At 43.9% G+C, this 24,787-nt stretch overlaps 1 protein-coding gene across 2 annotated transcripts in view; it reads right to left on the bottom strand.

Moving 5' to 3' along the window:
• Positions 1 to 24,787, bottom strand: part of LOC106568079 (seizure protein 6) — a 267,843-nt gene that overhangs the window by 10,368 nt on the left and 232,688 nt on the right. For both annotated transcript variants that reach the window (XR_014380182.1, XM_082960429.1), the window contains exons 10-15: positions 19,614 to 19,810; positions 18,486 to 18,680; positions 6,924 to 7,115; positions 1,357 to 1,551; positions 1,218 to 1,256; positions 185 to 518 (exon numbers count right to left, since the gene is read on the bottom strand). Coding sequence is in view for 1 of the 2 variants with exons in the window: in XM_082960429.1 (XP_082816555.1) it covers positions 226 to 518; positions 1,218 to 1,256; positions 1,357 to 1,551; positions 6,924 to 7,115; positions 18,486 to 18,680; positions 19,614 to 19,810 (1,111 nt within the window). In the remaining variant the exon portion in view is untranslated. The remainder of the gene's footprint in view (positions 1 to 184; positions 519 to 1,217; positions 1,257 to 1,356; positions 1,552 to 6,923; positions 7,116 to 18,485; positions 18,681 to 19,613; positions 19,811 to 24,787) is intronic.

Genomic DNA, 24,787 nt, shown 5'->3' with positions numbered 1-24,787 from the left:
TCACAAGACCATAAATTGAGAGGCTCAGCTCAGAGCTCTGGTAGCTGGGATGGGAGATGGTGCCCTCTGCTGGTACGATATGAGATGACAGTCAGGCAGATGGCAATGAGATGGATCAGGACTGGACAATGGTATTCTTGGAGTCCACGTCTTGGAGATTCATGTGCATGACATCCGTACTTACTCCTGTATCATAGATTGGGTTGTTGAAGGCTGATTCCTCTGTCATGTTGTCATACGGCGGCAGGGATGATGTTGGCATTCTGATGGTCTTCCCCTGAAGTCTAAGAGGGACAGAGAGACACACAAGCACACTTGAACAGTCTCAACTGCTCTGAAGCATATACCTGATTTAGCAATTGATGAGTGTAATGTAGTTACTTCCCAATCTCTCATTCTCATACTCACTTTGCAAAGTAGACGGTAAATCCCCAGGATGACTACCAATACAACCGCGGCAGGAATCAGAACGGCGATGACAATGTTGGTTCCCTCAATACCGTACTCAGGACTAGCAACTGAAAAAAAACATGAAACATGCATAACTAGAAATTACCTGAAACAAGTACAGCATAAGTATACTATATATACACAAAAGTATGTGGATACGGCTATTTCAGCCACACCTGTTGCTGACAGGCACATAAAAAAGAGCACAGCAGTAGAACGGCTTTACTGAGGAGATCAGCGACTTTCAACATGGCACCGTCATAGGATGCCACCATTCCAACAAGTCAGCACAAGCCTAAGATCACCATGCGCAATGCCAAGCATTGGCTGGAGTGGTGTAAACTTACCACCATTGAAATCTGGAGCAGTGGAAATGCGTTCTCTGGAGTGATGAGAAACACAGCCCTGACCTCAACAGCCCTGACCTTAACCCCATCGAACACCTTCGGGATGAATTGGAATGCCGACTGCGAGCCAGGCCTAATCGCCTAACATTGGTGCCCGACCTCACTAACGCTTTTGTGGCTGAATGGAAGCAAGTCCCCACAGCAATGTTCAAATCTCTAGTGAAAAACCTTCCCAGAAGAGTGGAGGCTGTTATAGCAGCAAAGGGGGGGGGGGGGGGGGAGGGGGGCAACTCCATATGAATTCCAATGAAATGTTCAACGAGCAGGTGTCCACATACCTTTGGTCATGTAATGTATATCTCTTCAATTGGCATCATAATACTTCACACTGGATACAACTAGCTGATATACTGTACTTACCATCCAACTTTCGCTCATTCAAATACTGCAAAGAGGATGCTGGAAAAAAAGAAAAGCAATTTGAGTACCCTGATCATTTTACACATCATGGAACTGGGCATCATAAGTTATTAGAAGTTGAGACGTGTGCAGAGTGTACCTCTACAGGCGGGTGGTGTGCCGCTCCACTGTGACGGGTGTCCAGGGACACAGCGGATGGTGGGCTCCCCCTGCAGCTCATAGCCGGTATGGCAGGAGAAGCTCAGTGTCTCCCCTGCCTGGTAGAAGGCTTTCTCTAAGCTCTGCACGCTGGTGGAGGGGGCACCAGGGTTCCTGCAGGGCTCGTACTTCTCAGCTGCCAGGACACACACAGACAGACACACACCATGGCTGTCACTATGGTTGTCTCTATGTTTCTTAGACAGCAGAGTACCCTTATTACATGTATCATTTCTAACATCAGTACAGTACAGCCTGCCACCACTTACTTACACAAGGCAGCTACAGGTCTGCCAAATTAAAGGAAACACTTCAGTAAATGAGGGATACAAAGTATGTTGAAAGCAGGTGCTTCCACACAGGTGTGGTTTCTGAGTTAATTAATCCCTAAGAGTATATTGACGCACCCATGTGCCAATCTAATTAACATAATACAAAAATCCCCATAGAAATCTGTCAGTTTAAACTAGAGATCTGTTTTTTTGCCTGGGCTGCTTCTCAATCCACCCTTCCGCATCTGCAGTGGAAAGTGGCAGAGCTAGAGCGGTGTTTGTCACACCAGGAGACATCCTGAAAATCGGTCTTCTCACAAAAACGTATGTTTTGCCTACTAACTAATATGACCACTCTATGGAAAGATGAGACTCTCATGAACACGATGATGTTCCCCGTTTTGCTCTACGACCCACCACACGTGTCACAGGACTTGTCTGAAGGTAACCCATACAAATCAATGTAAGTATGGAGGTAGTTTTGTGAAAACAAATATGAGGGGTTAAATATATATATATATATATATAATATTTCCTGAGCAGATATAGGACAAACACTTCAAAACCTTATTCCTTATGATTTATTTTTGGACTGTCTTGTTTGCAATTTATGAATGGGTTATTCAATGTGTTTCTGTGCTATAGCAGTAAAGGCCAAATTTAATATGTTATCAAATATTTGTTCTGTATTTTTTTTGACACCTAAAGGAGTCCAAAAATCAAAATCAAATAGCTAAATGATCCATGGTATGACCATATTAAAATAATTCCATATGTCAGTTTAACGGCTTAGACTTTTAGAGGTTAAGCAATTAACATCACATCATTCTTAGGGTCATGTATAAAAATGCCCAGTTAGCCATTATTTTTGGCTACCATAGCTATAAGAGATCTCAGTGACTTTAAAAGTGGGGGTCTCTGTAACGCTCGTCATTAGAAGGAGAAGTGGACCAAGGCGCAGCGTGGTAAGTGTTCATGATACTTCATTTCAAGAAACACTCAAACAAGAATAACCAAAAGCAAAAATGAAAACGCACAGTTCCGTCAGGCTCAGATGCTAAACAGAAAACAACCTCCCACAAACACAGGTGGAAAATAAGCTGCCTAAGTATGATTCCCAATCAGAGACAACGATAGACAGCTGCCTCTGATTGGGAACCACACTGGCTCAAAAACAAAGAAACAGAAAACATAGACTTCCCCACCCGAGTCACACCCTGACCTAACCAAACATAGAGAATAATAAGGATCTCTATGGTCAGTGCGTGACTGTCTCAAAGGAGCATAGGGGGTTTAAAGGGTGTGTGTGTGTGTGTGTGTGTGTGTGTGTGTGTGTGTGTGTGTGTGTGTGTGTGTGTGTGTGTGTGTGTGTGTGTGTGTGTGTGTGTGTGTGTGTGTGGGGGGGGGACCAGAGCTCAACCCAGTTGAACACTTATGGGAGATTCTGGAGTGGCACCTGAGACAGTGTCTTCCACCACTGTCAACAAAGAACACCAAATCATGGAATTTCTCACGGAAGAATGGTGCCACATCCCTCCAATAGAGTTCCAGACACATGTAGAATCTATTCCAAAGGCATATTGAAGCAGGTCTCGAGGCTAAAGGTGGCCCAACGCCAACAGAGACTTTCAATCTCCATCATTTAAATGTTATGCTTGTTGTTTTTCTTTTTATGCGCTTTGAGCTTTTTTGAAAAGCACTATACAAGTTCAAACATTTATTCATTATATCTGTAACCTAAGTATGCCTAGTAGGTGTCACGCCCTGATCTGTCTTTATGCTCGTCTCCACCCCCCTCCAGGTGTCGCCCATCTTCCCCATTATCCCCTGTGTATTTATATCTGTGTTCTCTGTTTGTCTGTTGCCAGTTTGTTTTTGTTTGTAGAACCTATCAGCGGTTTTCCCCTTGCTCCTGTCTTGTCTAAGTTCCTGTTTTCTAGTTTTTCCCGACTTTGACCCTTCTGCCTGTCCTGACCCTGAGCCTGCCTGCCGTCCTGTACCTTTGACCTACTACTCTAGATTACCGACCTCTGTCTGACCTGACCCTGAGCCTGCCTGTAGTCCTGTACCTTTGCCCCTGTTGTTGTAATAAACATTGTTACTTTGACACAGTCTGCATCTGGGTCTTACATTAAACGTGATAGTAGGTTAGGTCGACTGTCTAGCCTAGGCCTACTATGTTTGTGTAATACCCTTGTTTGAACCAAGTATGGAGTTTATTTGTTATAATTAATTGGTATTATATTTAAAAGATGATTGAATTGCTCCTAAACTGTAATGTTGTTAATGCATTATGCTTTTTGAAGAAATATTTATTTAATGTTTAAGTGAATAGTTTGTTTTACTTTGAAGTTTAAGTTTTGACCAATAAGGTCGCCTGTTAAGTTGTGGCCAAATGGGAGTTGACCTGGTTAACGGGAGGCCTGGGAAAAAAGAGAGGGAAAAAGGGACCTTGAGAAAAGGGATGGACATTTTACCTTAGGACGGTTGGTGAAGAAAAATTATAAAAGAAGACAACAGAACTACAACAAAACCCATACCTACTGAGACATGAAGGGAAATACATATTTTATTTAATAAAAGAGTTGTTATAATTTTGTTAAAACTTAGTAAAGACTGAAGCTACCGTCTCGTCGTGGAGGTATTTGCCAGCCTTGAGGTTAGCCTAGCATCGTGTGACACCGGGAGATAATTGCTTGGGAAGCTTAACAAGTTTGTGTTCCCATGGGATATCGGTTACGGCTAAGGAGTACTGTCTGCATGGGTAGCTGTGCTTGCCTTGGACTTTGTGAGGAAACCTGCATGGAACTGCCATACTTCGCTGAGGGAATATCTACCAAGTAGTGAGTAACCACAACGTGAGGTGCTTCTGGATATTTTTGGGTGTCGTCATTTTTTTTTTAGCTCCAACGCGCGCCAACTTGCCTTGGTGGAGTCATTGATTGTTTCAATTTCATTTAATGCATGGGATGGTTTATTCTGATTCAATAACAGAAACCTATAATCATTTCATCTGAAGTTAACCTCCCTGGGCAAGGTGGGATGCTAGTTAACAGCCAGTGGAATCGCGTGGCGCGAAATACAAATACCTCATAAATGCTATAACTTCAATTTCTGAAACATATGACTATTTTACACCATTTTAAAGACAAGACTCTCGTTAATCTAACCACACTGTCCGATTTCAAAAAGGCTTTACAGCGAAAGCAAAACATTAGATTATGTCAGGAGAGTACCCTGCCAAAAATAATCACGCAGCCATTTTCAAAGCAAGCATATATGTCACAAAAACCAAAACCACAGCTAAATGCAGCACTAACTTTTGATGATCTTCATCAGATGACACTCCTAGGACATTATGTTATACAATACATGCATGTTTTGTTCAATCAAATTCATATTTATATCAAAAAACAGCTTTTTACATTAGCATGTGATGTTCAGAACTAGCATACCCACTGCAAACTTCTGGTGAATTTACTAAATTACTCACGATAAACGTTGACAAAAAACATAACAATTATTTTAAGAATTATAGATACAGAACTCCTTTATGCAATCGCGGTGTCAGATTTTAAAATAGCTTTTTGGTGAAAGCACATTTTGCAATATTCTGAGTACATAGCCCGGCCATCATGGCTAGCTAATTTGACACCCACCAAATTTGGCCCTCACCAAACTCAGATTTACTATAAGAAAAATTGGATTATCTTTGCTGTTCTTTGTCAGAATGCACTCCCAGGACTTCTACTTCAACAACAAATGTTGTTTTGGTTCCAAATAATCCATTGTTATATTCAAATAATCGTGCGTTCAGGTCACAATCCGAAGGGTGACGAGCGAGCGCATTTCGTGACAAAAAAATTCAAAATATTCCATTACTGTACTTAGAAGCATGTCAAACGCTGTTTAAAATCAATTTTTATGCGATTTTCCTCGTAAAATAGCGATAATATTCCAACCGGGTGACGTTGTATTCGTTCAAAGAGAGAAAGAAAAACATGGAGAATTCACATGAACGCGCATCTCCAGTGTCACTGTTCTCAGCCTGACCACTCACAAAATCTCCTGCTGTTTTTCGCCCAGAGACTGGAGAGACGTCATTCCACTTTCTGGCGCCTTCTGAGAGCCAATGGAAGCCTTAGAAAATGTCACGTTACAGCAGAGATGCTGTATTTTCGATAGAGATGCCGCAGAAGGAGAACAAATTGTCAGACAGGGCACTTCCTGTATGGAATCTTCTCAGGTTTTGGCCTGCCAAATGAGTTCTGTTATACTCACAGACACCATTCAAACAGTTTTAGAAACTTTAGAATGTTTTCTATCCAAATCTAATTATTTGCATATTCTCGTTTCTGGGCAAGAGTAGTAACCAGTTTAAATCGGGTACGTTTTTTATCCGGCCGTGCAAATACTGCCCCCTAGCCCCAACAGGTTTTAATACCCTATTGTCATAACCCTAGATAGTTTACAATAGGAATTCTTATTGGAGATGTCCTTCTCACCTAACATCCCATGCTGTTGAGGCACTCTACATTGAGCCATTTATTTAAGAGGACCACAATGGACATTTTCTAACTTTTTTTCTAACTCTTAATGATTTTAAATGCATTATCCACATGTGCTTGTATTGTGTTGTAAATTATCAAATAAATCTAAATGCCATATTAAGACACTTTATGTTGGTGTTTCCTTCATTTTGGCAGTTAGCTGTGCCTCGCTTTGTTTTGTGCTATGCAAAAGTAATGATGTTTCACACTGATAGATGCAGCTATGAAAAGGCTCTATCACCACAGAAATAGAATGAATAGAACATGCTTGGAAGCTCTAACCCTGGCAATTTGAATGGTAAACTCATGGGTACACTCGCAATGGCTGCCTGGTATTGTGATGTGATCATTTCCATGGTAATGTGGAATGTTCTATCAACTGATGTTGGATTACCATGGTAATGTATAATGTTAATTCAAATTATGCTAACATATGCCGCTCATGCAATGGAATCAATTTTTTGTAATGTCAGTTGAGTTGACTCAACAAATCACAGCACAAATTGAACGATACACTTACTGGCACAGAGTTCTCTGAGTTATCTAAAGGAATACTGCAGACTTTTAGAAAAACAGTGCTGATTGATAGAGAGGAGGACGACTATCCTGCTTGAATAAAATAAAAAACACTGTGTGTGCGGGCGTGCATGTGTGTGTATTTGACCAGATATAGTTTCCCGACTTACGGTTACACTTGGGCAGCCTCTCGCTCCACTTGGGGTTGGCTGAGTCTCTGTTGTAGCAGGTGAGCAGTGTGCTTCCAGACAGGGAGTAGCCTTTATTGCACACATACTGCACCGTTGATCCCACCATGAAACGGGATCCCGTCACTATCCTCCGGCTGTGCTCCACATTCCCCGGGTCAGGACACATCATCACTGATTACACAGACACAACCAGGCAGAAAACACAGGCAAATGGATAACCACTCCAATACATAACCACTACAGTACAATACATTCACAATCATCATTATCAGTTACACCACAGGTGATCAACAGTGGTTCCCTCAATAAAGCGCCAGTCTCATACAATACCCCAGTAGATGACACAGAGCCTTCTAATTAAATATCAGACATCTATCTTCTTGGTCATTAAAAATGAACATGGCTGGATATTGAAGCCATTCAGGCGTTGCAGCCTACAGCCCAAGGGACATCCTGACATAAAAAATGATTATGACTATAGAATACTAGGGTACTTACTATAGAATTCTGTAGTAAACTGTAGTATACTATGTAATACCATACTTCACACTGTAGATCATGTGTAATAATTTTGTAGTATACTGTAGAATACTATAGTAAATCCCCCCAAAAACACTGCAGTAAATAAATACTACAGAAATGTCTGCAAAATCATCACATTCCACACAAACACTACACTTATTTAAATATAGTAAATACTGCAGTATTTCATTTCCATATACCCTGCCCATTCCCCTCATCCCTATTTTTGCCCCCCCCCCCCCCCCTGAGTGAGAAACCTATATGCCAAGTATAGACCATATATTGTGTTGCCTACAGGTTATAGAAAAGAGCAGAAGCGCTGAAGTCTCCATTCCCAACCCAGTTCTACCTCCTTACAGGTTATGGAAAATTTGCTCTTTTAGTATTTCTACAGTAGGTTTCCTGAAGGACAACGTCCCACACTTCTATGTCAAATATAAAACAAAAACACTTTAGTAAATACTACAGTAATGTCACCAAAAACACTACAGTAAATACTACAGTATACAACAGTTCGCAAAAACTACAGTAGATACTACAGTATACTACAGTCAGCAAAACCACTACAGCAAATACTATGGTATATACACTACAAAAGTATGTGGACATTTGCTTGTCAAATATTTCATTCCAAAATAATTGGCATAAATATGGAGTTGGTCCACCCTTTGCTGCTATAACAGCCTCCACTCTTCTGGGAAGGCTTTCCACTAGATTGCTGCGTGGACTTGCTTCCATTCAACCACAAGAGCATTAGTGAGGTCGGGCACTGATGTTTCGGGCGATTAGGCCTGGCTCGCAGTCGGCATTCCAATTCATCCCAAAGGTGCTCCATGGGGTTGAGGTCAGGGCTCTGTGCAGGCCAGTCAAGTTGTTCCTTCCCGATCTTGAAAAAACATTTCTGTATGGACCTTGCTTTGTGCACGGGGCCATTGTCATGCCGAAACAGGAAAGGGCCTTCCCCAAACTGTTGCCACAAAGTTGGAAACACAGAATCGTCTAGAATGTCATTGTGTATGCTGTAGCGTTACGTTTTCCCTTCACTGGAACTAAGGGGCCTAGCCCGAACCATGAAAAACAGCCCCAGACCATTATTCCTCCTCCATCAAACTTTACAGTTGGCCTGCGGGGCGGTGCGCCCGGCATCCGCTAAACCCAGATTTGTACATCGGACTGCCAGATGGTGAAGCGTGATTCATCACTCCACTGCTCCAGGGTCCAATGGCGGTGATCTTTACACCACTCCAGCCGACGCTTGGCAATGCACATGGTGATCTGAGGCTTGTGTGTGGCTGCTCAGCCATGGAAACCCATTTCATGAAGCTCCCAACAAACAGTCCTTGTGCTGATGTTGCTTCTAGAGGCAGTTTGGAAGTGAGTGTTGCAACGGAGGACAATTTTTACACACTACGCGCTTCAGCACTCTGCGTTCTCATTCTGTGAGCTTGTGTGGCCTACCACTTCACGGCTGAGCTGTTGTTGCTGTAAGATGTTTACACTTCACAATAACAGCACTTACAGTTGACAGCTCTATTAGGGCTGAAATTAGACAAACTGACTTGTTGTAAAGGTGGCATCCAATGACGGTGTCATGTTGAAAGTCATTAAGCTCTTCAGTTTGGCCATTCTACTGCAAATGTTTGTCTATGGAGATTGCATGTGTCAGGAATTTCTTCGTCGGAGGACGATATAGCGAAATCATCGTCGGAAAAAGATGACCAAAATGCAGCAGGGTTGTGATAGTTCATTTTTGAACATTTAATAAACTCAAAAACGAACATACAAAAATAACAAAATGAACTCACGATGTACAGACAGTCCTGTTAGGCGTACACACACTAAACACGGAACAATCTCCCACCACCACACAGACAAACACACCCAACTAATAGAGGACTTCCAATCAAAGGCAACACCACACAGCTGCCTTCAATTGGAAGTCCACCCAAATGAACTCTACATAGAAACAGACTACCTAGACTAAACATAGAATTACATAAACATAGATCATAAACCAAAAACCCGTAAATAATAAATCAAACGCCCTCCTAACTAACACACCACCCTGAACCACATAAAACAAATACCCTCTGCCACGTCCTGACCAAACTAAAATGACAATTAACCCTTATACTGGCCAGGACGTGACAGTACCCCCCCTTAAAGGTGCTAACCCCGGAAGCACCTTAAGAAAACAAGAAAAACAACCCCAAACAACAACAAAACAAAAATTCCCCCCTACTAAAGGGAGGGAAGGGAGGGTGGCTGCCGTCAACGACGGCACTGTGCTACACCCCCCCTCCCCAACCCACCTATATCTGGAGGTGGCTCCGGTTCTGGCCGTTCCAGGCAGTCGTGCCACTCTGGCATCGCCGGGGGGCAGTCGTGCCACTCTGGCATCGCCGGGGGCAGTCGGGGCAGTCTGGCAGCTCGGGGCAGTCTGGCAGCTCGGGGCAGTCTGGCCACTCTGGCAGCTCGGGGCAGTTTGGCCACTCTGGCAGCTCCGGGCAGTCTGGCCACTCTGGCAGCTCCGGGCAGTCTGGCCACTCTGGCAGCTCCGGGCAGTCTGGCCACTCTGGCAGCTCCGGGCAGTCTGGCCACTCTGGCAGCTCCGGGCAGTCTGGCCACTCTGGCAGCTCCGGGCAGTCTGGCCACTCTGGCAGCTCCGGGCAGTCTGGCCACTCTGGCAGCTCCGGGCAGTCTGGCCACTCTGGCAGCTCCGGGCAGTCTGGCCACTCTGGCAGCTCCGGGCAGTCTGGCCACTCTTGACTGACGGGCGGCTCTGGCGACTCCTGACTGACGGGCGGCTCTGGCGACTCTTGACTGACGGGCGGTTCTGGCGACTCTTGACTGACGGGCGGTTCTGGCGACTCTTGACTGACGGGCAGTTCTGGCGACTCTTGACTGACGGGCAGTTCTGGCGACTCTTGACTGACGGGCAGTTCTGGCGACTCTTGACTGACGGGCAGTTCTGGCGACTCTTGACTGACGGGCAGTTCTGGCGACTCTTGACTGGCGGGCAGCTCTGGCGACTGTTGACTGGCGGGCAGCTCTGGCGACTTTAGACTGGCGAGGCTGGGTTTACGCACTAGATGCCTTGTGCGTGGTGCTGGTACTGGGCGTACCAGACTGGGAACACGCACCTCCAGGCTAGTGCGGGGAGCGGGAACAGGACGAGTCGGACTGGGCTGACGTACTTCCGGGTCTGCACGAGAGACAGGAGCTGGAAACCTAGGGCTATGGAGGCGCACAGTCGGTCTTGATCTTACCTCCTGCACAACCCATCTTGGCTGGATGGAACTAGTAGCCCTGTACGAGCGGGGTGCTTGTACAGGGCAGACTGGGCTGTGCAGGGGCCTGATGGTAGCCGTGCGTAGAGCGGGAGTTGGGTAGCCTGGTCCTCGGAGGCGTACCGGCGACCAGATGCGCTGCGGAGGCATCCTCCTACCAGGCTGGATGCCCGCTCTAGCACGGCACCTGCGAGGGGCTGGAATAACGCGCACCGGACTGTGCGTGCGTATGGGTGAGATAGTGCGCTCCTCAGCGAAACATGGCGCTCTCCACCTCATAAGCTCCTCCATATAACCACGGGTAGCTGGCTTCCGGCTCTTCCTAGGCCTAGCCAAACTACCCGTGTGCCCCCCCCCAAAAAATGATTGGGGGTGCCTCTCGTGCTTCACCGTCAGTCGTGATCCTCGGAAACGTTCCCGGTCCTTACCAGCCATTCTCCATGGGCCCTCTCCGGCCATAACTTGCTCCCATGTCCATCTCTTCCGATTGTCCAAATCAAAATTCCTCTGCTCCTTCCTCTGCTGCTTGGTCCTGGTTTGGTGGGAGATTCTGTCAGGGGTTTCTTCGTCAGAGGACGATATGGCGAAATCATCATCGGAAAATGAGGACCAATATGCAGCAGAGTTGAGATGGTTCATTTTGAACTTTTAATAAATTCCAAAACGAACATACAAAAATAACAAAAACGAACGCACGATACACTGACAGTCCTGTTAGGTTTACACACACTAAACACGGAACAATCTCCCACCAACACACAGACAAACACACCCAACTAATATAGGACTTCCAATCAAAGGCAACACCACACAGCTGCCTTCAATTGGAAGTCCACCCCAATTAACTCTACATAGAAACAGACTACCTAGACTAAACATAGAATTACATAAACATAGATCATAAACCAAAAACCCGGAAATAATAAATCAAACGCCCTCCTAACTAACACACCACCCTGAACCACATAAAACAAATACCCTCTGCCACGTCCTGACCAAACTAAAATGACAATTAACCCTTATACTGGCCAGGACGTGACAGCATGGCTGTGTACTTGATTTTACACACCTGTCTGCAACGCGTGTGGTTGAAATAGCCAAATCCACTCATTTGAAGGGGTGTCCAGATACTTTTGTATATATAGTGTACTACTCTTTTTTTTGCTACAGTATTTATACTATAGTAAACTGTAAATACTACATTATACTTCAGTAAATACTACAGTATTCACTCTGGATACATTCAACAGCGACATATAAAGTGTTGGTCCCATGTTTCATGAGCTGAAATAAAAGATCCCAGAAATGTTCCATATGCACAAAAAGCTTATTTCTCTACATTTTGGGGCACAAATTTTTTGACATCCCTGTTAGTGAGCATTTCTCCTTTCCCAAGATAATAAATCCACCTGACGACAGGTGTGGCATATCAATAAGCTGATTAAATAGCATGATCATTACACAGGTGTGCAGGGGGGAAAAAAAGGCCACTCTAAAATGTGCAGTTTTGTCACACAACACAATGCTACAAATGTCTGAAGTTTTGAGGGAGAGTGCAATTGGCATGTTAACTGCAGGAATGTCCACCAGAGCTGTTGCCAGATAATTGAATGTTAATTTCTCAACCATAAGCTGCTTCCAGCTTCATTTTTTAGAATTTGGCAGTACGTCCAACCGGCCTCACAGGCAAACCCTGTGTAACCACGCCAGCCCAGGACGTCCACATCCGGCTTCTTGACCTGCAGGATCGTCTGAGACCAGCCACCAGGACAACTGATGAAACTCTGGGTTTGCACAACCGAGGAATTTCTGCACAAACTGTCAGAAACCATCTCAGGGAAGCTGATCTGCGTGCTTGTCGTCCTCACCAGAGTCTTGACCTGACTGCAGTTCGGCGTCGTAACCGACTTAGGTGGGAAAACGCTCACCTTCGATGGCCACTGACATCCGTGAATTGTGCTCGTCGCAGTTTCATCTGTACCGAGCAATGTTGTGAACAGAGTGGTGGTGGGGTTATTGTATGGGCAGGCATAAGCTACGGACAATGAACACAATTGCATTTTATCGATGTCAATTTGAATGCACAGAGATACCGTGACGAGATCCTGAGGCGCATTGTCGTGCCATTCATCTGCCGCCATCACCTCATGTTTCATCATGATAAAGCATGGACCCATGTTGCAAGGATTCCTGGAATTTGAAAATGTTCCAGTTCTTCCATGGCCTGCATACTCACCAGACATGTCAGCCATTGAGCATGTGTGGGATGCTCTGGATCGACATGCACGACAGCGTGTTCCAGTTCCCACCAATATCCAACTTTACACAGCCATTGAAGAGGAGTGGGACAACGTTCCACAGGCCACAATCATCAGCCTCATCAACTCTACGTGAAGGAGATGTGTCGCCTGCCTGAGGCAAATAGTTGTTACACCAGATACTGACTGGTTTTCTGATCCACGCCCCTTCCTTTTTTTAAAGTTATCTGTGACCAACAGATGCGTATCTGTATTCCCAGTCATGTGAAACCCATAGATTAGGGCCTAATGCATTTATTTCAATTGACTTATTTCCTTATATGAACTAAGTAAAATCTTTTAAATTGTTGCATGTTGCGTTATATTTTTGTTCAGTGTAAAAGTATATTTTTTGTGCTCTCCTAGCTGTGCCCGTGAGGAACTAGAGCAAGTACACTTATAGTTGTTTTGTTTGGAACACAACCCTGCATCCCCGTCCTCACACAATTACTGTTGTTGTTGTTGTCGTCGTCTACGCAATTCAAAAACATCCCAGTATAAATCTCAGTCCGGGTCAGGTGGGCATCATCTGAAAGCCTGTTCTAATGCCAACATGACTAGCTAAGTTATTAAATATGATATTACAGTGTTAGGCATAATTTTGATGCGCGTAGAAAGGAATCATGAGTGCCTTCAGGTGCGTGTGCCGCAGCTAATTGTCTTCACAATAGACAAACATAGGCTCATTCTGTTTAGAACAGCCAAGCATATGCCATTTGTCATCTTGTAACTGTATTTCTTATATTAATACTTTTTAAAAAGATTTATAAGGGGGTGCAGCAGCACCCTCAGCACCCCTACTTTCCGTGGCTATGTCAAGATGGTATTTATTATAATCCTCAATGTCTCGTCTTTCAAAATACATAGAATCCTCTTAATGTCCAGCATTTCCCCCACTCAGACAACAAAACATTTGCAAAAGTTGCCAAATTAGCAGGAGGGATAAGGCAACTTGTTGCTCGAGGTGCTCAAATTCAGATTGTCTGTCAGTCAAAATCCATACAGTGCTGTGAAGTGCAGAGCCAGAGAGCTGTTATGTCATGTATAGCAGTTACTGTCTTCCAATTTATTAGTGCTGAAATCTGCCATTTTCAACCCTTATACAGTTACGAGTGTAAAGGGCTACAGCTTTTTCATCAAACTTTCCTCTCTTCTTTTTATGTCAGATGGTCCAGTACCATCCTCAGACAATTGCTTTCATTTTTGGTATAATTCTAATTTCTGGAAAATGCTTTAAATAAAGGTTTAAATCCAGGTCAAGTGACATGATCAAACAAAACACAGTGCCCTACCATAAGGCTTGTTGAGGTGTATGCAACATGTTCTCTCACCTGTAGGTGGCAGTTAAAACAGTTTGAGTTGTAGGTTTCTCAGTAGACCCCTGAAGCAACAGATTTCAGACAGCAATTACGTTCACACTAGTGGTTTATAAACGCCATTAATTAAATAATGTTCTCACTTAAAACGTCTGGTTAAATTTGGCATGACTATTGCTTTGGTGTAGCAGTGGCTGTAAAACCAAGTGGTACTAAAAATGAGTATCCTGACATTGCATTTTCCTCTGGGTTTGATAACACAGGTTATCATCTGTAGGAAGTGTTGATATCTAATCGAGAGATTATCCAGGCAATGAGGGAGCTATTTTATGCAGATATGGGTTTTACATGTATTACTGCGTTTCTATACAATGACCGCAGGTAGGCATCTTTAACACAGCAAACTGATACAACATGACAATGACATGTCAGCTGGTCCATGGACAAGTAACAATTAACAGAGGGGTGAATGAGGGATTGAATGGGTGAAAGAATTATACACATTCATTTCTGGAGTCTGAAGTATACTGAAGTCTGGCAACTTTATGGTTTTATTGTACTGTTTTTTTTTATTTCTCACTACAATTTAATTGCTTTGAATGTTAAAGTTATTTCAAATGTTAATAGTATCTTTTTTACATACAGATGTGCCTTGTTGAAATAAATGAATTTAGTTCCTACTGTACATACAGTACCAGTCAAAAGTTTGGACACACCTACTCATTCAAGGGTTTTTCTTTATTTGTACTATTTTCTACATTGTAGAATAATGCTGAAGACATCAACACTATTAAATAACACACATGGAATCATGTAGAAACCTAAAAGTGTTCAATCAAAATATATTTTCTATTTGAGATTCTTCAAAGTAGCCACCCTTGATGACAGCTTTGCACACTCTTGGAATCCTCTCAGCCACCGACGCATCCAGCTACCAAGGACTGTTGGCTCTCCTTCTCCGTGGGCTACGTGAGTAAGACATTTAAGTATGTTAACCCTTGCAAGGCTGCCTGCCCAGACGGAATCCCTAGCCGCATCCTCAGAGCATGTTCAGACAAACTGAATTAAACTAAATGACTGAGTAGCACTCACTTCTGTCATCATGAAGTGCTTTGAGAGACTATTCAAGAATCATATCACCTCTACCTTACCTGACACCCTAAACCCACTTCAATTTGCTTACCACCCCAAAAGATCCACAGACGATGCAATCGCCATCGTACTGCACACTGCCCTTTCCCATCTGGACAAGAGGAATACCTATCTAAGAATGCTGTTCGTTGACTATAGCTCAGCATTCAATACCATAGTACCCTTCAAGCTCATCATTAAGCTCTGGGCCCTATGTCTGAACACCGCCCTGTGCAACTGGGTCCTGAAGTTCCTGACGGGCCACCCCCAGGTGGTGAAGGTAGGACACAACACCCTTCAACACAGGGTCCCCACAAGGGTGCGTGCTCAGCCCCCTCCTGTACTCCCTGTTCACCCATGTGTGCATGGCCGCACATGCCTCAAACTCAAATCATCAAGTTTGCAGACGACACAACAGTAATAATCCTGATTACCAGAGACAGCCTACATTGAGGAGGTGAGGGCACTGGGAGTGTGGGGCCAGGAAAATAACCTCTTACTCAACGTCAACAAAACAAAGGAGCTGATCGTGGACTTGGACCGTGGAGCACCCCCTATCCACATCGACGGGACCGCAGTGGAGAAGGTGGAAAGCTTCAAGTTCCTCGGCATTCACATCACGGACAAAACTGAAATGAGGTTGAAGGAACTTGGCTTGGCACGTAAAACCCTCAAACTTTTACAGATGCACAATTGAGAGCATCCCGTTGGGCTGTATCACCGCCTGGTACGGCAACTGCAACACCCGCAACCGCAGGGCTCTCCAGAAGGTGGTTTACCAACGCATCACCGTGGGTAAACTACCTGCCCTCCAGGACACCTACAGCAGCCGATGACACAAGAAGGCCAAAAAGATAATCAAGGACAACAACCACCCGAGCCACTGCATGTTCACCATCCAGAAGGCGAGCTCAGTACAGGTGTATCAAAGCTGGGACCGAGAGACTGAAAAACAGCTTCTATCTCAAGGCCATCAGACTGTTAAATAGCCATCACTAGCACCTTAGAAGCTGCTGCCCTATATACACTGCTCAAAAAAATAAAGGGAACACTTAAACAACACAATGTAACTCCAAGTCAATCACACTTCTGTGAAATCAAACTGTCCACTTAGGAAGCAACACTGACAATAAATTTCACATGCTGTTGTGCAAATGGAATAGACAACAGGTAGAAATTATAGGCAATTAGCAAGACACCCCCAATAAAGGAGTGGTTCTGCAGCTGGTGACCACAGACCACTTCTCAGTTCCTATGCTTCCTGGCTGATGTTTTGGTCACTTTTGAATACTGGCGGTGCTTTCACTCTAGTGGTAGCATGACACGGAGTCTACAACCCACACAAGTGGGCAAATTCGCCACGTGCTCTTCACAGATGAAAGCAGGTTCACACTGAGCACATGTGACAGACGTGACAGAGTCTGGAGACGCCGTGGAGAACGTTCTGCTGCCTGCAACATCCTCCAGCATGACCGGTTTGGCGGTGGGTCAGTCATGGTGTGGGGTGGCATTTCTTTGGGGGGCCGCACAGCCCTCCATGGACTCGCCAGAGGTAGCCTGACTGCCATTAGGTACCGAGATGAGATCCTCAGACACCTTGTGAGACCATATGCTGGTGCGGTTGGCCCTGGGTTCCTCCTAATGCAAGACAATGCTAGACCTCATGTGGCTGGAGTGTGTCAGCAGTTCCTACAAGAGGAAGGCATTGATGCTATGGACTGGCCCGCCCGTTCCCCAGACCTGAATCCAATTGAGCACATCTGGGACATCATGTCTCGCTCCATCCACCAACGCCACGTTGCACCACAGACTGTCCAGGAGTTGGCGGATGCTTTAGTCCAGGTCTGGGAGGAGATCCCTCAGGAGACCATCCGCCACCTCATCAGGAGCATGCCCAGGCGTTGTAGGGAGGTCATACAGGCACGTGGAGGCCACACACACTACTGAGCCTCATTTTGACTTGTTTTAAGGACATTACATCAAAGTTGGATCAGCCTGTAGTGTGGTTTTCCACTTTAATTTTGAGTGTGACTCCAAATCCAGACCTCCATGGGTTGATAAATTGGATTTCCATTGATTATTTTTGTGTGATTTTGTTGTCAGCACATTCAACAATGTAAAGAAAAAAGTATTTAATAAGATTATTTCATTCATTCAGATCTAGGATGTGTTATTTTAGTGTTCCCTTTATTTTTTTGAGCAGTGTACATAGACTTGAAATCACTGGCCACTTTAATAACGGAACACTAGTCACTTTAACTTTAATGTTTACATATTTTGCCTTATTCATCTCATATGAACAGTTGAAGTCGGAAGTTTACATACACCTTAGCCAAATACATTTTTAACTGTTCTGGGGGATAAATGAATAGAATAGCGATGGCTTAATCAAGTCTGGTGTTATTTTTAATCATAAGGATATATACCAGGATATGACCCAAGTTAAACAATTTAAAGGCAATGCTACCAAGTACTAATTGAGTGTATATAAACTTCTGACCCACTGGGAATGCGATGAAAGAAATCAAAGCTGAAATAAATCACTCACTATTGTTCCAACATTTCACATTGTTAAAATAAAGTGGTGATCCTGACTGGCTTAAGACAGGGAATTTTTACTAGGATTAAATGTCAGGAATTGTGAAAAACTGAGTTTAAATGTATTTGGCTAAGGTGTATGTAAACTTCCGACTTCAACTGTATGTATTTTTAAATGTAACCTCAACTGCAATCCAAGTCATTGGGTTGTGCTATAGATACAGCACAGTGATAACACAAAGTTTTTGTATAAATATAAACTATCTGACATTCTCTTCCAATTTGAACTTTGTTCTGCTATTAAATGGTTGAAAGCATAGTGATAACACATTGGGATGGGTGAATAAATGTTGACATTTCATTGATCAACGTCTCAACCAAATTTGACTAAAATGTCCATGTTGAAATGAAATGGTGTGCCCAGTGGGTTGTTATTTCCTAGCTTACCTTTCTCACAGCTAGGCACATCTCCGCTCCACGTCAGGTCCCACTGGCACATGAGGATCTCAGAGCCCTGCACCTCGTAACCTGGGTAACACTGGTAGGTGACCACTGTCCCATGGATCAGGTCCGGGTGGGAGGTGCTCTTCCAGCCATTGGTGATCTCTGGCAGCTCAGAGCATGTGTCGTTCCTGGGGACCTCTGTGGGTGGTGAGCCAGGTGGGGGCAGGATGGAGGGAGTTGGGAGGTAGAGGGGGAAGGAGAGAGAATGAGCAGAGGATGTTGAGATGTTATCTTTGTCAAAAATGTCCCTCATCTGCACATGGGTTATCCATTAATCTGAGAAAGAAATTAACTTTAAATTGAAATTGATTGCTCTAATGATATAGACTAATCAAATGTAAATATAGGTTGATTTATACACAGCAAGTAAAGCCCAAATGCTATGACTATACTGATGTGTGTGGTTGATAAAACAGATAAATGAGAATTGAGTCCAGCAGCAGAGCAGTGACAGGCACAGGGAATCCGGTGGTGCGTTCTGCATGTGAATTCGGTTCTGGCGTGTGAAGAGCATGCCATCAATTTGCAGTGATTGCACACTGCACTGTGTGCCAGCCAGAGGGAGGGCAGTGGGTGGTTTGGCACTACCCATTCTGCCCTTTTCTTCTTTCACTATGGCACACAAGGCTGGGGGTGCAGCACGCAGCAAATACAGCTGATGTAGACAAAGCGCGCACATAATTGTGTTTTTGTGTTTGATGTCCCATAATCCTATAGACCGGTGGCCATTCAGAGGGAGAAGACAGCAGATAAAGCCCTGCTTTTCATCTTGTATCCTTCTGTTCTCTCTTTGCGGTATTACTTTCTATTTAGTAATAATCTACCTCTCTAACTGGTTGCTAACAGCAGCCTCTTTTTGGAGTCTCTCTTTTCAGCCAATGAAACTTTATTTAATTTTGTTGCCTGTGATAGTAAAAAAAAAAATACAACACTATTCTGTGTACTGTATGGACAATTTTGTTATAGGAGAATAGAGGTTTTATCTTTTATCTTCCAATAATTCTTCCATTAAAGTATTTCTCAGAAAACCGTGTGGAGGTACAATTAAACAGTATCTGAGTAATGTCTCACCAAAGAAGTGGACCACGAAGCCGTTGCCATAGCCGTAGATGTTGGTAGCAGGGTCCGACTGGAACTGGATGGTGACATCAGCCATGGAGGTGTAGAGCTTGAAGCGAGACCTGGTGCCACTGTACTGACCCAAGATGTTAGCTGTTAGGTCATCACCGTCGTAAAAGGTCAACAGGTCATTCTTACCCACATTGAGCCTGCAAGGAGAGGGAAAGGCAGGAGTTAGTCAACACATCGGAAAAAATCAGGGTCTAATTTATATCTGCATATACAGGAAAAAAAGAGTGACAGAGCACATATCACAGCAGAGGAATGCTTAATTTTCTCCAAAAAGTAACTCCTGAAAAATTATACCAATTCATTTTTCATGTTTCTATCAAAATACGACTGCAGAGAACTGTCAGGGAGGGTGAGAGACGTCTTGCAGGGAAATGTCAGAGCTTTGTGGGAAATCTAAATTCTGTTTACATTGGATGGATCTGATGTGAAATAAACACTAAATAATTCAGCATTAATTTGCCTCTGTTTGACTCCTCTCCACAGAGCTCTCTCTCTTCCATGAATATGTACTGGAAGATGTATTTGCTGAAGTGAAAGTATAATGGGAACTCACAATTCCTCATTGCCATTCACTCAGGGGGAACTGCATAGTTTACCCCCATGGGCAAATGAGATTGCTGAATAATGCCTATACTGGTTAACTGTTGAGTGGTATTGATAGATGGTAGGTAGAGGGAAAGAGGCAAAAACTGGAGAGGTCCTAGAAAGGGTCACGTGGTTGAGAGAATAAGATACATGAGTAACCTATTAATCAAAAGAAAAATAAAACCGCATCATAAGAAGAAAAGAAGTAAACAATGGAAGAAGGCCAAATGCTGAAGGAGGATGGACTCCATCTGAGCAGGTCATTGTATAGATAAATACTGTCATTATATCAATGTCAGGAATAGGTCCTGTTTTCCATCATCATTGCTGCAACGTATCTCCATGATGACACACACATAAAACCTGTCACAGCTTGACTTGGGGGCTCAGCTGCCTCGGCCTAACTTCTGAATTCATTAACCTTTCCAGAGGATTTTGACTCATTGCCCTCTCTCTTTCTGGAGCAAGAGCAAAGCTTGACCTTTATTCAAAGAAGAAAGAGGAGAAAGAATGGAAAAATAAGCAGTGAAAAACTCTAGTCCCCCATAGATGATTTCAGCAGAGAAAGCTCCAGTGTACAGTGTGCACCTTGGAGCAGGTGTCAGAATAGCTTTGCAGATGTCTGTGCGGCCCACGGAGGAGCCATGTTAATATTCACAGCCTATGTGTAGGAGATCACTTAAAGGACAAATCCACAGAAAACCACTCACTCCTATAATTTAAATAACACTAATATGTGAGAACACTTATGTATCATTTTGTTGTTATAAGGTTGGTAGCAACATTTGAATATCATTATGGAAATCTGTTGCAGCTCAAGTCGACTACAAAACCCACAATGCAATCTCTCTGTACAGATGCCATAGCTGTAATTTGTTCATCCTGTTGTTGGCGGAATTTTCCTGCCCTGAAAGTAAAGAAAACTTGTATTGTATTCAAGATTTAAAAAGGCTTTTAAAGTTTGTAATTTCCACTTTACATTTTCAGACTTGCCCTAACAAAAAATGTATCTACCCCTGTAAAAAATGTCAATCCACATAATCAATCAATCAAATGTATTTATAAAGCCCTTTTTACATCAGCCGATGTCACAAAGTGCTATACAGAAACCCAGCCTAAAACCCCAAACAGCAAGCAATGCAGATGTAGAAGCACGGTGGCTAGAAAAAACTCCATAGAAAGGCAGGAACCTAGGAAGAAACCTAGAGAGGAACCAGGCTCTGAGGGGTGGCTTGTACATGGCCAAGATGTTCAAACGTTCATAGATGACCAGCAGGGTCAAATAATAATAATAATAATCACAGTGGTTGTAGAGAGTCAGCAACTCATGAGTAAATGTCAGTTGGCTTTTCATAGCTGAGCATTCAGAGTTAGGTCCGGGACAAGGTAGCACGTTGGGAGAGTAGTTCATATTTCAATAGTCACAGGCAGAACAGTTGAAACTGGAGCAGCTGCACAACCAGGTGGACTGGGGACAGCAAGGAGTCATCAGGCCAGGTAGTCCTGAGGCATGGTCCCAGGGCTCAGGTCCTCTGGGATGGGAGGGAGAGGGAGAGAGAGAGAGAGAATTAGAGGGAGCATACTTAAATTCACACAGGATACCGAATAAGACAGTAGAAATACTCCAGATATAACAGACTGACCCTAGCCCCTCGACACAAACTATTGCAGCATAAAGAATTCACATTTCCTGTTGCTGTAGGATTAGTTTCCTGCTCTGTGAAACTGGCTCAAATTAAGTAAAGGGATCTGTATGGGCTGGCTGGCTATTAAGAAACGTTTTTCAACAGAATTGGCAGAATGAATACACCCCTGATCACGCATAAACACAGTTCACTTCCATACCAGCCACCTTGTGTTCCTTCTCGCATCTCCTCCTCTCAGCTCTTCCCTTCCATTGTGGACTTCAATGCACAACACATCAGCTGTATGTGACCAGGCAAAACAAAATAATTCCAAGCCAAACCGCCACACAGCCTACATCGTTGTGACCGTATTAGCTAAAGTAACATCATAGTCAGAAAAGATAATAGAAACCCGCCACAATCATGCAATAATGTTACAGTGTACAGTCAGTAAGCAGTTACACCGGTGGGCCCCGGTGGCAATAAATTAGTAAAGCTTACCTTGACTTGGAAGAGTTCCAATGTTGTGTTGGAAAGTCATAGCCAGCTAGCTAACAGCCCTCTGTTTGAGCAAGGTGTTTAGTAGGCTAAACTAGATAGCTGCATTTTCTCTCTTGCTTCTCCTTCATTTTGGAAGAAATTAATTTGTTAAACTGTACAACTACTGCCTTTCCTTCTTTGAGTCAAGTACTCACTACATGTTATGCACTGCTGTGCTAGCTAGCTGTAGCTTATGCTTTCAGTACTAGATACATTTTCTGATCGTTTGATTGGGTGGACAACGTCATTTCATGCTGCAAGAGCTCTGATAGGTTGGAGGACGTCCTACAAAAGTTGTCATAATTACTGTGCAAGTCTATGGAAGGGGGTGAGAACCATGAATCTCCTAGGTTTTGTATTGAAGTCAATGTACGCAGAGGAGGACGGGAAGCTAGCTGTCCTCCGGCTACACCATGGTGCTACCCTACATTTACATTTTAGTCATTTAGCAGATGCTCTTATCCAGAGCGACTTACAGTAGTGAATGCATACATTTCATTTTTCCCTTACTGGTCCCCCGTGGGAATCAAACCCACAACCCTGGCGTTGCAAACACCATGCTCTACCAACTGAGCCACACGGGAGTGCTGTTGAGGCTACTGTAGACCTTCTTTGCAAAATAGTGTGTTACAATCAATTATTTGGTGACCTGATTATATTTAGTGTAGTTTTATCTAAATACTTTAAGTGTTTAAAAATATATATTTTTATGAAATTCACTGAGGAGGATGGTCCTCCCTTCCTCCTCTGAGGAGCCTCCACTGGTGTAAAGGTGAGACTCACGAACACGTACATGTTGGTTGTTTTGCTCTAGGATGCCCACAGGCCTCACGAGACTCGTCTGAAGGTCCCCAGGTACCAGTTTAAAAAATTAATGTCAGTGTACAGTCTATTGGGACTGTTCAGTGCAAAAAATAAGGGGTAAAATTCATGTAAAAAAAACCTGATAATAATAATAAATGTTTCCTGATTATTCTTATATCTCTCAGATATAGGACAGACACTTCGGAACAAACTTCCTTTAGATTTTTGGGGGGGACTGTCTGTTGTTCCCCCCAAAGTTCTGCTTGCTTGAACGACAATAGCTCAGATACACATGAAAACATGAAATGAACCCGGGAAATCGATAGAACATCGCTCAGAGATGCACAAAAACAATATAACATTCAAAATGGGTGAATCTTTCCTTTAAGAGCGATAAAGGAGGGTGGCTCCGTTCTCCAGACAGCTATGGGTAAGAGCAATCTTCTTGTACCTTTTAATCACCCGTCTCCTGCATCCGCTACAATACCTGGATGCAGAATCAATTTCATTTACATGAGAGTGCACATTACTTTTTGAGGATGGGCACCCGTAGGACGTACTATCTCTACCTCTGCTCTCCTTCATAGCTCCTTGTAAGGTGAATACTAACACTTTACTGTGTGTGTGTGTGTGTGTGTGTGTGTGTGTGTGTGTGTGTGTGTGTGTGTGTGTGTGTGTGTGTGTGTGTGTGTGTGTGTGTGTGTGTACACGTACATCTGTCTGTGAGTGTCTCTGTGTTGATGGATTGTGGCAGACCATTTCAATACATTACTTAAGCTCTTATTAAACGGGGCGATGCCCACAGGGCATCTTAGCAAGGAGGTAGGCCACCGTGTGCCTACCCAGTCTGCCTGCGGACAGATTTGGGCTTAACTAACTCGCCTTCAACTCCAGAATACAAATCAGGGATGGCAAAGACGGAGATCCAAACAAGGTGAAGCCTGACAAAGTACTCCCTCTAGTCTGCAGGATAGGCACAAAATCAAATTAGATCTCCATTTTACCACTTAAACCCTGGGTCGAGGCACTCCAACAGCAAACGCCTGTAGGATGGATGGGAATGAGAGGTTATGGAATTGACAGGTTTGACATGGATCGGCTGCCTTATTAAGCCAGTGTTTAAGTCCACTGATCCAAATGATCATGGGCAAACAACAACAAGCACCAGCATGAAGACCAATAACGCTACACATGCACCTTGAAATAGTACTTTATGGTGTTATTTGCCTATGCCTATGTATGTAAAAGGCATTGGACCAGAAGCTGACAGACCCTTTATTGCCCTGTCAGATACACAAGCAAAGGTAGATTCACGAGGACGGACAGCGACAGAGTGATGGGATGTGATGCTGTGTCAAAAACAACGAATGAGCCTCGGGCAAATGTGGAGTAAGCCTGTGGGAAGCTCTGTTGCCGCACCTCCCCAGAAATGTTGGAAATGCCCCCCCCCCCCCCCCCCACACACACACACACACACTTTTGTTGCTTTCACACAAGTGTACAGGTACTTGAGATTGAGATTGCTCTCAGGGATCCAGCTGCTGTAAAAGCAGTTTCTCT

Source organism: Salmo salar, chromosome 13, assembly GCF_965601325.2.
Source record: "Salmo salar chromosome 13, fSalSal1, whole genome shotgun sequence".
In the NCBI taxonomy this organism is placed as follows: domain Eukaryota; kingdom Metazoa; phylum Chordata; class Actinopteri; order Salmoniformes; family Salmonidae; genus Salmo; species Salmo salar.
Note: the sequence above shows the minus strand (reverse complement) of the source record. Positions and strands in the feature narration are given on the sequence as shown.